Source organism: Ischnura elegans, chromosome 1 (genome assembly GCF_921293095.1).
Source record: "Ischnura elegans chromosome 1, ioIscEleg1.1, whole genome shotgun sequence".
In the NCBI taxonomy this organism is placed as follows: domain Eukaryota; kingdom Metazoa; phylum Arthropoda; class Insecta; order Odonata; family Coenagrionidae; genus Ischnura; species Ischnura elegans.
Window position 1 is genome coordinate 33,226,216 of NC_060246.1, and position 13,097 is coordinate 33,239,312.

The 13,097-nt window shown below is 38.7% G+C and overlaps 1 protein-coding gene and 1 long non-coding RNA gene across 4 annotated transcripts in view; one reads left to right on the top strand and one right to left on the bottom strand.

Moving 5' to 3' along the window:
* LOC124158402 (casein kinase I-like) overlaps positions 1–7,851 on the bottom strand; it is a 46,869-nt gene extending 39,018 nt beyond the window's left edge. Inside the window, exons 1-4 of one of the 3 annotated variants that reach the window (XM_046533493.1) lie at positions 7,692–7,847; positions 7,487–7,564; positions 6,963–7,073; positions 6,748–6,896 (exon numbers count right to left, since the gene is read on the bottom strand). In XM_046533493.1, the coding sequence (XP_046389449.1) occupies positions 6,748–6,896; positions 6,963–7,073; positions 7,487–7,562 (336 nt within the window). In that variant the 5' untranslated portion in view covers positions 7,563–7,564; positions 7,692–7,847. Of the gene's footprint in view, positions 1–6,747; positions 7,074–7,486; positions 7,565–7,691 lie in introns of all 3 variants that reach the window. The other 2 variants (XM_046533484.1, XM_046533497.1) reach the window with 2 other exon arrangements.
* Positions 7,852–7,977: 126 nt separating this feature from the next.
* Positions 7,978–8,668, top strand: LOC124158461. The gene is made up of 3 exons (XR_006864800.1): positions 7,978–8,208; positions 8,317–8,484; positions 8,571–8,668. It is a non-coding gene; the product is annotated as an uncharacterized LOC124158461 (long non-coding RNA).
* The last annotated feature ends 4,429 nt before the right edge of the window (positions 8,669–13,097 follow it).

Below are 13,097 nucleotides of genomic sequence, written 5' to 3' on the forward strand. Positions count from 1 at the left end.
CCATTTGGTAATTTATGGTGATGTATGACTTATGTTCTTTTTGTTTGATGGAGCATGATAATGCATAGAAAACTTATTACCATGCTTGACATTATACAAATGATCAATGAGAGAGCACAATGGCCATAAGTGTCCAGTTAATAGCAAATTATATTTGCTTATAAATGACGTTGATACCAGCTGTTAATAAACTTAGTGAAAGGATGCTGCATCACTAAATAGTCCCGATAATACCAACATTAGGCCACATCAGCAATAATTAAGTGTGTAGGGTCAGTGACCACCAATATAACTCATGACATAATGGTCTTAACAGTCCAAAATCAACTTTTCCACCTGTGGATCAGTCAAATCAAATTAGAGAATACGATCAAATAATCGTGATGATGGAAATATAATGTATCCTAGCACAGGGAGAAACCAATAATGACGTTGAATAAAAATACAGTGGAACCTCGGTAAAGCGAGTACGGGCTATTGCGACACCTCCGCTATTACGAGAGTTCGCGGATGCACCGTCAACTGACCCTGTGATTAGCATGTAAAAGAAATCCGCTTTTACGAGGCCCCTTTGGTGTTGGCTCTCGCCATAGCGAGGGTTTCGCCACCGGAAAAACTTCTCCTTAATCTCTGTAATTGCTAGCGATCTGTTAGAAATGAAGTTAATGGAGTGCTCCGTCTCAAATTTATCTGGTAAACTATCGTTCGATAAAGAAGTAGTTAATTTTGGTGAAAATATTTTGGCCATGCCCCTTACATACTGGTTGCTATCTCCGGCTCGGGATTTTTGCGTGAGGTTCCGCTTTTACCCCTCAAACCCCTCCCCTCAAACACAACTTTGGGCACAGTGCGAAAGCATATACCGCCGCCGACAGCGCAGTTAGTTCCATATTTCCCCTAGTGAGTGCACTGTGCCCAGAGTTGTGTTTGAGGGTCGGCGTTTGAGGGGTTTGAGGGGTGAAAGCGGAATCTCTTATAAGGACCATGATTTTGGCGGGTAGGAGGCAGTCGACAGCACACCCGCACGTCAGTGAGTCGCGTAAGGAGAGAGGGTTTGAAAGGCAGACACCATGGCTCAAACGCGGAAAACACTTAATCTAAGTGATAAAATCAAAATAATAGATCAGTGCGAGAGTGGCACGCTGTCCAAAAGTGAAGTGGCCAGGAGAAATAATTTATCTTCCTCTTCGCTGTTCACCATTTTAAAAAACAAAGATAAGATTAGGTCTGCCGTATTGCGGGAGGGCAAACCATTGCACCAGAAGCGCTTGAGGAATGGTGACCATAAAGTGTTGGAAGACACTTTGTTTGAATGGTTTTGCCATATTCGATCTTCAGGAACTCCCGTGAATGGGCCTATGCTTAAGGCTAAGGCGGAGTATTTTAGCGACAGATTAAGAATAGAAAACTTCAAGTGCTCGGAAGGTTGGCTGAGCCGATTTAAAGCGCGAAAGGGTATATCTCTTCATAAAATTAGTGGCGAAGCATGCGCTGTGAATCCCGAAGCCATGGAAGACTGGACTCCAATACTAGTGGAATATCTCAAGAAGTATTCCCCGCGAGATGTATATAACGCCGATGAAACTGCACTGTTTTATAATCTACTCCCTGACAAAACCCTTGCAGTAAGGGGTGATTCTTGCAAAGGTGGCAAGAGGAGCAAGGAGCGATTAACAGTTCTTCTGTGTACTAATATGGACGGATCAGATAAAATTAAACCAATGGTTATTGGGAAGTGGGGTCGGCCTCGTTGTTTTAGAGGGATCAAGAATCTTCCATGCACATATGAGAATAATTCCAAAGCATGGATGACTTCCGGACTTTTTGCTCAGTGGCTAAGGGCGTTCGACGCAAGAATAGGAGGTAAAAATAGGAAGGTCGTCTTATTTGTGGATAACTGCCCGGCCCACCCAAAAATCGACCTTAGGAATACAGAACTTGTTTTTTTGCCACCTAATGCAACTAGCGTACTGCAGCCACTCGACCAAGGAATAATAAAATTGTTGAAGCATCATTATAGAACTTTGCTTGTGAATTTTGTAGTCAGGCAACTGGAACTAAAAAACTTCAAAAGGATGAAGTGGAATATTTTGGATGCGATGCGTGCTGTTGTTTGTAGCTGGGACAAAATATCAGCTGATGCAATAGCCTCGTGCTTTAAACATGCTGGTTTTTCAGCTCATCAAGACGATAAAATCGAGCTTGATAATAATTTGGAGGACCCTGAAGGTTGGGAATCGATAGAAACTCATTTCGGTTCGTGTAATTATAGTAGTTTTGTAGAAGCTGATGACTCTGCCCCCACTCGTGAGGAAATGACTGACGATGCCATATTAAATACCGTGCGCAATGACGATGTACATGTTGAATCGAGCTCTGATTCAGAGGATCTGGAGGACAGTGCTGTTGCTCTTCCACCAAAATATGATGTGTTAAAGGCCCTTGACGTAATCAATGACGTGTACAGGGCAAGCAGTGCCTCAGCAGACGATCTTGGATCGTTTACTGCTGTTGAGAAGTATGTAATGCGTGCAACGGAAAGAAAATTGAAGCAAGCAACGCTTGACTCTTTTTTAAATTAATTTTCGTTGAAATCAAATGTTTAATTACTATTTTATTTTGTGATTGAGTCTAAGTGAGTTCCCAAGCCGTGGGGGATTGAAATAACGGCATATTTATTGTCTCACACAAGTTTATTTGAATAATTTTCGTTGAAATCAAATGTTTAATTACTATTTTATTTTGTGATCGAGTCTAAGTGAGTTCCCAAGCCGTGGGGGATTGAAATAACGGCATATTTATTGTCTCACACAAGTTTATTTGAATAATATATTTTGTTTATTAATGTTGTACATTTTCTTAAGTTAATTTTATAATTTATGAGGAATTTTGCAAATTATACTTCGTTACCTATTCTAGATGCAGGTAATGTGCTGTTGGCAAGGGCGTCTGTAAAAAGTTAATGGTGCGCTTTAATTTTATTTCAAAACTTCTACATCCTTTTTAATGTTTCACAGTCATGAGAGAATTGAGAATTTTAAATTAACAAATTGATACTTATTAGATTTGTTGTCCATAGGGTTCATCAAATAAATATGCTTTTCATTTCATATATGAAATGAAAAGCATACAATATATTGTTACATATTATTTCCCATGCGTCTTATATTACCTGCTGTGTCTTGCAGCTTACTTATATATTACTGAATTGACATCTGCATATTTGCGTAATATATTTCGCGAAGAACTTTCAAGTTAATATCTTTTGTACCATAGCTAATTTTGATTGAAATCGTTCATACTGCAGTGCATGCACTCAATACATTATAGCAATAACATCGCGGGCAGAACATTCCAATTATTACTTTATTATTGTGAAACAACAGCTGTTATAATAACATTATTTTGCACGATTAGCAAATTTTTTACATCAATAATGCAGATAAATGCACTTGATAAAAGAGAAAGTTTCCCGAGGCAAGGTCATTCCGCCACCTTCTACTATTTTCGTCTGCGGAAACAAATGCGATACGATTTATCGCCTACCTTCAACGAAACGAACAGGTAACAATTACCATAACCAAACAAAAACCAATGGAAACATTGGATGAAGGATACAACCGCGATACAGCATTATCAATAATTCTTGGAATTTTCAGTAAACAAATACCGTATTAATGGATTGATCACGTAAGTGCTGTCAGTGCGAAGAAAAGTGTGGCTTGGTCAGTTGTGCATCGGAAAAATGATTGACAAAGCAATGATTTTCATTCAGTACGGGGCTTATAATTTGAACGGCTAGTTTGCTTTTAAGGTAAGAATATTTAGTGATGCAAAAAATATCGCATTCTGTCTGAATTCATGCTTCAGTTTCTCAGATAAAATTATCTTCGTCCTCAAACAAATCTTGTTCATATATAAGTGTTGACAATAGGATAAAGTTTACTTGTAATTAAGTTTGTTATTACGGTAAGGAAATAATATGATGCAATAAACATCGCCTTCCATCAGGATTTATGCATACGCTTATTGTACAGGAAATATCTCAGTCGCCACACCAACCCTGTTCGTATATAAGTGTTGACAATAGGTTCATTGGCTATTATTTGATCCACCTCCGGTAAAGCGACAATTCGCTATAGCGAGTGTTTATTGGAGCACCATGGGGTGTCGTTTTACCGAGGTTCCACTGTATATACATACATATAAAATTGAACACTCACTACACTTGAATTTTTGGTGGCCCAACTACCTTCCCAGAAGTAAGGGTGAGAATGAATAAAGGAATGTGGAAGCCCTAGAATAGGGACCAGAGGAGAATAGTGGAAGGAGTAAGGGGAAGCTGGGGATAGAGTCAATTACATTTATCAATCATGCCGAGGCAAGATGGATTAAAAGCTTCCAAACAAACATATGAATTCAAGAGAATTCAGAATGAGAGCGTGGCCTGCAATATAGAAGGGGCCAGAACAGATATTACAGACGTAATTAAATAAAATTTATAAGGTAATAAAATTGAATCAGGATGGCAGATGGGGGAAATGTGCCAGATGCTCTATGGTTATGAACACATTTGTAACATTAACCCATATAAGGAGGGAAAGAGTTTGTACTTATAACTTCTAATACACTGCTGGATATGCAGGATACAGCATAGAAGAACAGGAGACCAAAGATGAATGAGACAAGTCATTGAAGTTGGAGTGAAAATGGGGAAAGTTTTGCACCTTGATCAAATACAGAGCTTATGTATTGTAAGAGGTGATAGGTAAGTAACTTTTTAAAGGAGTTTGTAGAATGAAATAAATCTGCAAGGCTAGCTGATTGGCAGTAAGTGATTGAGGTTTAGCAAAAAAGCTAGCAGTGAATTTACATTTTGAGGAAGATAAATAAGTAAGAGGGTAGAGTGAATTACCAACTTATAACTACATCAGGGTTCCAACTTTCCATACTTGATTTCTCTGACTTTGCCCTGATTTCCAGTCCAGTTGTTTTATAATTTCCTTGACTTTATATCAATGGTAAAGCAGCCTTATGTAAGGATTTAAGGAAGAAATCAGCAAGGTATATATCTACATAAAGCCCAGAAAGCCACCTCAATAGGCATGTGACAGGGTGTTAGGATACCAGCCCTTTACAAAGAAAACAAAAGGAGTTGGACTGATTTGACCACTGGATTCCACCACACATTTACGCCCCTTGCACATTACACGATTTCGCCCGTGCGGGAAAAAACCACACGGTTTTAAATCGTGCACGGCTGAAACCATCTAGTGTGAAAGTGCACATTTGTTTACATGGATCACCAAGCAGAAAGATGATACGGTAGCCGTGTGGCCACAGTGGCACTGGATGGCTGCGATGCGGCTAAAAACCGTGCCCGTGTTCAAACTGAACAATGTGAAAGGTCTCGTAGACTTCTTCAGTGGACTAAAGGAAAAGCCCCGTGCATTTTTTCCCGCTAGGGTGAAACCATGTAATGTGCAAGGAGCGTTACTCAAGTCCTTTAATATTCCAGAAAGAATCAATCTCCTTTTCGTATCTCTTCAAAATTTCTTTCCTATTTTATCATTTCTGCTAAACTTAGAAACATAATGAGGTTTAAATAAAATGTCCTCTTGGTAAATCTGAAATATATCTGTTCTTAATAGCTAACGCAATCAAAGCCAAGCATTTAACCTCCGAATCCCTATTGTCTAACAGAATAATCTCCCAGCAGTATCTCAGGAATTTTGTGGCTTTCCTTTGTACTAATTTACATCCATGGATACAGTCATCCTGAGCCAGAGAGAAAAAGTATTTTGTGAAATAAAGTCAAGTAGTACCAAGTCAGCACTAACCCGTGCTGCTCAGCCAGGACTGCAACAAAATACACCTCACCACTATAACACAAAAATTTACAACTAAGTCAGTCATGTTTTTGCAACTCCTTGAGTTTTTCTTGGACAATGCCCTGTATTCCACCCCAATTTTATTTTCCTAACTGGTTTGAACAAAGGGTGAGGTCATTTGATATATTTTCATTCAAAGGGTTGAAGGAGCATCTGAATTATGTTTTTTTATGCAGGAGGGACCCTGTACTGCTTTGGTGAAGGAGAGAATTATGATGATAGAGGAGGAATTCATTGAAGGTTTTCTCGTCCTTGTTCCTGGCTCCATGTTTATTGAACATGCTGTAGCCTAAAGTTTTTGTAAACAATGACGATCTTCACACAAGAATAACGAAATGTGAAAATAGCCTACTTGACTCCACTGGGAGTATTATGATATTTTCGTGAATGGCCTGCATCAGGATTAGGTGAGGTCACTCTTTTACTATCTTCTTAAGCCTCACTCTGATCACTGGAAATCACTGCTAACCTCACTGGTTTGGCTCACAACAGTGAAAAGATACAACGGCAAGCCCTTCCAAGATTCCTATTACTTCCTTAACGCTTAGACCATCCCACCGATCACTCATACCCATATTTGTGGTCAAAACATGTCCAAGAACATAAGTGAAGGAGCCTCACCCTCCTCTCCACTCACAACCGTTCTGCACATATCAGGGCCATAATCTCTCAAACAGACTATGACAACTTATTACGAGATGCCAGCTAGTCCCCGGTAAAAGAATGAGAAACTTGTCGCGCCAATGAGTAGTTATAAGCCCAAGAAACTTGAAAACCTTACATTCCATAACCACGTAAATTGGGTAACAATGAAACCATTAAATTCACTCACACTTCCTATTCAAAAACAACTTACCAATTGGTCAGCAAGAAGAAGAACAGTTTTCAAGGAGAATCGGCGCGAGCAAAAATTAAACAAATCCTCCAGAGAAGGGCCAAGTAGCTCCATAACCATCACATTGTAGTCACCCTCTGATCCGCACCACTTTATCATTGGAATTCCAACTAAAGAAGAAGGTAGTATTAAAAACACACCAACGTAAATACGAAGACCTAAGTCAAAACACTTACCTCCTCCTTGCATTATTTTATAAATCCTAGATTCCATATAAAGTTGCGGATGCCTTGTTCTAATGCATTCCAGTTTAATGGCTACTTCTTCCCCGGTAGAAATGTTAGTGCCTAAATAAAAGTTAAATGTCGGAAATGATTACTTGTGTTGACAAGCATACAGCCAACTACCGTCTACGATCAATAACTTATAAAATATTCCACAGGACACTATCCTAAGCCAATAGTTGGCTAGGGCATACAATGAATTACATTTTAATATTCCAATAGGTCCACATTAGACTTCATAAAAACAAATGTAGCCGCACAGCTACGATAACTGTCAACACGAAAATATACTTCAAATCAACCAAAACTCGGACCTTAGTCAAAACAAAAGGCCATGTCCACTATTAATCCGGTATTTATTAACAGTAAATCAATCAGTAATGTATACACCCACATTCACCTGATGATGCGAAGTTTTACGAAAATCCGTAAATTCTACCATTGTTGTACTTCAACTATTGTAAACAGATATTTACCCAAGTAAATGTCTCCAAAAGATCCACTGCCTATCTTCCGTCCTAATCTATATTTATTTCCCACTCTTAGCTCCATTTCTGGAAGGTCATAAAAGTCGAATTAGACAATACCAACATAAACAGATTCGAAGAAAGCAGCCATGTTGAACCTTGTTCATTGACATTCGAGAAAAGACGGAAATTCTTCACCACAGTGTACTCATACCTGGGGCTGGTGTACAAAAAGTCGGCAAAAAACGTAAACGCCGATCCCTAAATATGAATCCGTTTCATCAAGAATACTGTAAAGCATGGGATAGCAAAGGATTATCAAGATTTCTCATTGTATACAACACTTATTCTACGATTCCGTCAGAGCCAGGGCGATTGAACAGTTTCCTGCCTGGTGTCGCTACCATCGATTAATAACAAATGATATTTCACGAGCGGTTTTATTCTGCGATATTCAAACTACCTTCGAGAAATGTCAAGCAGAGGTTAGAGCGGCTAAGAATCCACGCGAGTTGTTTTTTCTAATTCATCGACCACAATATATTGATACATTTTTTTATTTTTCTGTACGTTCTCTTAAATGAGCTTAATCCTTAGAGAAACGAAATTAGTAAATAATGAATCGTTACTTAGAATCTTCACGGTCGGCATTTAAGCATCAGCCAGTGCATTACTTAATCGTCGACACAGGATATCCGATGACTTTTTTGACACTAGAAAACTGCAAATCAGTGAGAAATGGGCATTAATATAAAGCGACATTTGCACGAGATTTCCTGTACATTATTTATTATGTTGCCTATAGCATCTGAGATTTACCGAAAACATTTTTTTTGTAGGCACTGCAAGAAGTCATCACGCTCGGATGCTCCATTAGAGGATACAATAGAATTACAGGGTTGGGCATTTCAATAGTTGGAGCCCAATTCACTGAAATTGTGAAACTCGATAATATTAAAGAAAATTATGCTGTGTTTCAAGATTCCTTAAACTCCATATCAAAGATGGTTAGTACCTACGCACACCAAAAAATGGTATAATCAATACAATAAATCCGATGTATTAAAGTAAAGATGATTTTCTTTGGAATCAGGTGAATGAGGTTCCTGTTTCTGTGGATGTGTTCAAGACAAAGTTATTTGAAGCTATAATTGCAGCAATACAAGATTTCAGATCCAAATCAGATTATAATGTAAGAATATTAACTATTAAGATAGTATTTTTAAGGTAGCGAAATCGCTCAAGATGATTAATATGACAACGCCTTTGGGTACTCACTTTAAGTCACGAGTTCTCTTGTATGCATTTTGTTTGTGTAGAGCTGAAGGTTTCACCTGACACTCCAGATGACACGCCACTTTAGGCATAAAGAAAAAATTTCTTCCATGCTTCAAGCCTTCAAAGGACAAAATAAACTTAGTGCTAGTACTTTAACCCTTGACCCTTTTGAAATGGCAGGTACCTAGCATATATATATTTTGACCACTGGGTAAGATTCCTATTATTTTTGGGTATCCATATCCATATGAGTGTAAGCGATAATTACTTATGACTTTCATCATCTTATAATTAACCTCATTCCATGCAGTTATTCGAACATATAAGCCATATTCAAAAGGGAAGGAGGTTGAGGAGATCAATCCCTCAATATTACTCCTGATTGTTTTGAGAGATGCAATCTTAGTCAACACCAGTGAAGGACCATGCAGACCTGTCATTTTGATGGGTAACGTGTACTTACTTCATCATATGGCCTAGAATTATTTTTTTTCTTAATTTTTTCTGACTTTTATTTATTTTCATGGTATGTACTTATTCTGTTAAAATATATATTATTTTTTCACATAGAAATGGAGTTATACCACTTGTCTGCCTTAAAAGACCAACAGCCGTCAAAATGACAGGTTAAGCATGTTTATTTTATTTGTGACAGTAACACATGTTTTATAAAGGTAATCACAACAATTTATAATTTATGTCTGGCCATTTTGATGTTTTGATGTGATGATGATGCACACAAACTATCATCGTAATTACGATGATAGTTTGTGTGCCATTAATGGTCGACAGGTTAAATAACCAATTCTTTAATGGCACTTTGTTGAATATGTATCAGTGTTTATCAATCAAAAATTCAGGATAATAAGGAAAAATTATCTTCAACATAGTACAAAATCAAGTGAGGCTAATCTCAAGCATCAAAACTACATAGGGCCAATATCGGCCCTGTGCGTCGATGTAATAGCACATGTTACCATCAGAGTTGGATTCAGCATCAAATTTGAGGGGTCAAATTCATGGCCTGGGTCTGGGCCCAGAGTCCCGGGAGTATGGGAATCTCCCCTGGAGAGAGGGTTTTCTGGAGTAAAATTTGAAAAATACCAATTTTTTTATACACATTTTGTAGCCAAAATTTTCAATTTTATTCTTAAAAACAGATCCCTATCATGACCCCAGAGCTTGGATCTACCATTGGTTGCCATTGAGCCTGTAAAGGTGGCCAATATTGGTAGCTGGCTTGTCTCTAACTTGAGTTACCAGTAGACACCATACTAAAGAACATTATGTTGAGGAGACCACTAGCTCATGAGGGGATCTATATACCCAACCAGTACATTTTTAAAAATACATAATTAAATTTCTCAACCTCTGCCAATAACCAATTATGAATTTATCTTTCAGCACCATGCAAATGCATTTTACGGCTGATTCAATGAAATGTATGGTTTTCCAATGCATGTGAATTGACAGCACATTATAATCACTGGCAACCTGCATACCAACCAAGTTTCAACTGGAGAAAATTTCTGGCTATATGCCTGCTTGTGATTGCCTTGACTCCATCACTATCTTCAACAATTCATGAGGGTGCATATACGCATAGTATACATATATGCACCCTCATGAATTGTTGAAGTAGACTACCCATCGTCTCACTCCAACCCTTTGACCCATCTATCTGATGAAAGTGATGCTTAGATGAGCAATTTTCAATTATTCCTGCCAGCTCGGCTTTAGGCCTATACAAGGTATATCCTTCCACAAGTGCCATAAATCAATGCAAAGCTGTAACCAAATAGAAATCTATCAAATGATGACTAAAATGGATCATTGTTGATTCCTTAAAAATTTGAACTCTTCAATTTAAAGGTTGGTAAGGCATTCAAATCCCCCAAAAATGCTTAGCATATTCAGTCTTGCATTTCTCCTCTCCACAGTGGCATAAATAGATCATCATTTTGAGGGTGGGAGGGTGGCCAGGCCACCTCCCCTATATATTATGCCCATTGGTTTTTCCCCACTGCAGAGTGTAATATCAGTGGTGAGATAGAGCCAGTAAGGACTCTTCAGGGATATTCATCAAATTCAGGTGATTTCTGACCATCTGGTTTGTCTCTATCTCTCACACTTTGATATCCTGTTCACCATTATGTAAGATCAGGTATTACCTAATAATGGTTAACCCTTTCGAGACGGCGGAGTTTTCGTCTTGGCATGGCATGCCGGCCTCGGTGGCAGCGGGGTAACGTTCTCGCCTTGGCTTGGCATGCCGGCCTCGGTGGCGGCGGGGTAACGTTCTCGCCTGCCAAATAAGAGGTCGCGGGTTCGAGTCCGGCCTGGGTAGGTTTCCCCGGTCCAGGGCATGGTTGTTTGTGTACGTTTACATGTTACATTTATTGAACACCCCGGTGTGAAATGGACAATAAGAGCTGTGTGTTTTTGGAGGGCATTCATTAAGTAGGGTCTCACTGAACCTTTTTCGACCCCTCCACGCTGGGACTTCGCATTATCTCGGATTCTGAGAGTAGTTGTGCTCCCTCCTTTCCGGGTTTACGACCATACCTGCGGCATTGGTTCGCGGTCAACTTATATATTGCTTACATGTATTTAGCAAATGGATAATTGTTGCTTGCACGTAAATAGCAGACTTTGAATTGAATTCCTCATTTTTTTCTGAGCATTGTCAAATTTTAAACAAAGTTCTAAGGTCAATATTAACGCATTTACTTTAGCAACCATTTCCATGTTGATTTTTACACATAACTCAAGATATAAGTTAATATTTATCGTAGAGTTTCGTTTAAAAATTGTAAACGCAGCTCAAAGGACAAATAATTCAATTCTTAGTTTATTTTTCTTGAGAAATGAACAAATATTTATTTCGAAACGTGACTGGATAAATAATTGTATGACTGCTGTCCCTTACTGCTAAGAGGGGTTATAAAGGAGGAGGAGTCCGGGTACCTGCTCCCGGATTCCGAGGGTAAATCCTAAACCCTGCAGGGTTGGGTCCCGAGACAAAAACGACGTAAACTCGCGACCGTCCTAAAAGGGGGAGAGCTAGAAAACATATATATACAGCTTTCGTTCACCTGGAAAATCTCACACGTAAATATACGGCCGTCGTCTCCCGGGTCAGGAAACGTCCACACATATATATACGTGTATTGTACGGAAAAGGTTAAGGGAGTAAAGTCAATTAAATGTTAGGTTAACTCATTTTAAACAAGGGCACCCCATTATATTATAATCTATTCATGAAAAATCTTATAAATTACAAAATATCAATGCATTCTGTGCCCTTGCACAATTCATCAAACTAATACCTACCACAGTAGATACATACATAATTTTTTCTTTATTTCCCCATTTTGGAAGGTGGCATGAGGCCCTCCGGTAGCAAACCAGAGGGTAAAAATGCAGCCTGAATGGGACTTGAACTCAGAACCTCCCAGTTGCCGGCCGGGTGCTCTACCAGTTGCCTTACCGGGAAGCTTAGTTATACCGTATATATGGCCAATGGAAAAGTCGTGAGGCACTCTGTGCATGCAGAATTAGATTTCCCTGATCCAAAGAATATCTCATTGAGATAACAATAAACTGAAAAATAGGTGTATCTTCATCTAAGTGGGGAAGAATAGGGTAGTTTCCTATTATTTTTTTATTGCCTAAATTGAAAGATTATTACTACTGGAGTACGCATTTCACGCTTTTAGATTTTTAAATACGAAATCTTTTTTCCTGATTAAATGAAAAGCAAAAATTTTCAAGCGTGCGAAAATGAGATGGCTAAGTATGAATGCTGGGAAAAGCCCATGTGACATCATTTTGGTTCCCGGCACCACCATCTGAGGTGAACTTGGGGCGAGGATATATGCACCGCTGCGATGCAGGCTGCTATAGCAGGTTGCATAGTACCCCATAAGCAGGTAGCGTTTGGCTTAAATAAGGATTATTAATACCTTATCAAATGAAGGAAACTTTCCAACCATTGGCAGTTTTAATAAGTGATTATTAAGACATGTTTCCCTGAGCTATGTGCCTCATGCATGCATTGGCAATCTCAGACTACGTAAAACTCCTATCTACTCGTATAGAAACTAGGTCCCTGTGACGTCACGTGGAGTGGCATCGCATGGGCACCAATCTGGCCTTTTTCAAATGAGGTTAAAATTTTAGTTCTACATTGGCTGTCCATAAATTTTTCTATATCGGTAAATCAAAAATTAAATCATTAATGCTAGGTAGGTGTTATAGTCAATATATATTTATATATGTCCCACTGTTCCACAGCTCTCCTTCGTTCAACTTTAAAAAATATGAAGTCTGCATTTCTCGG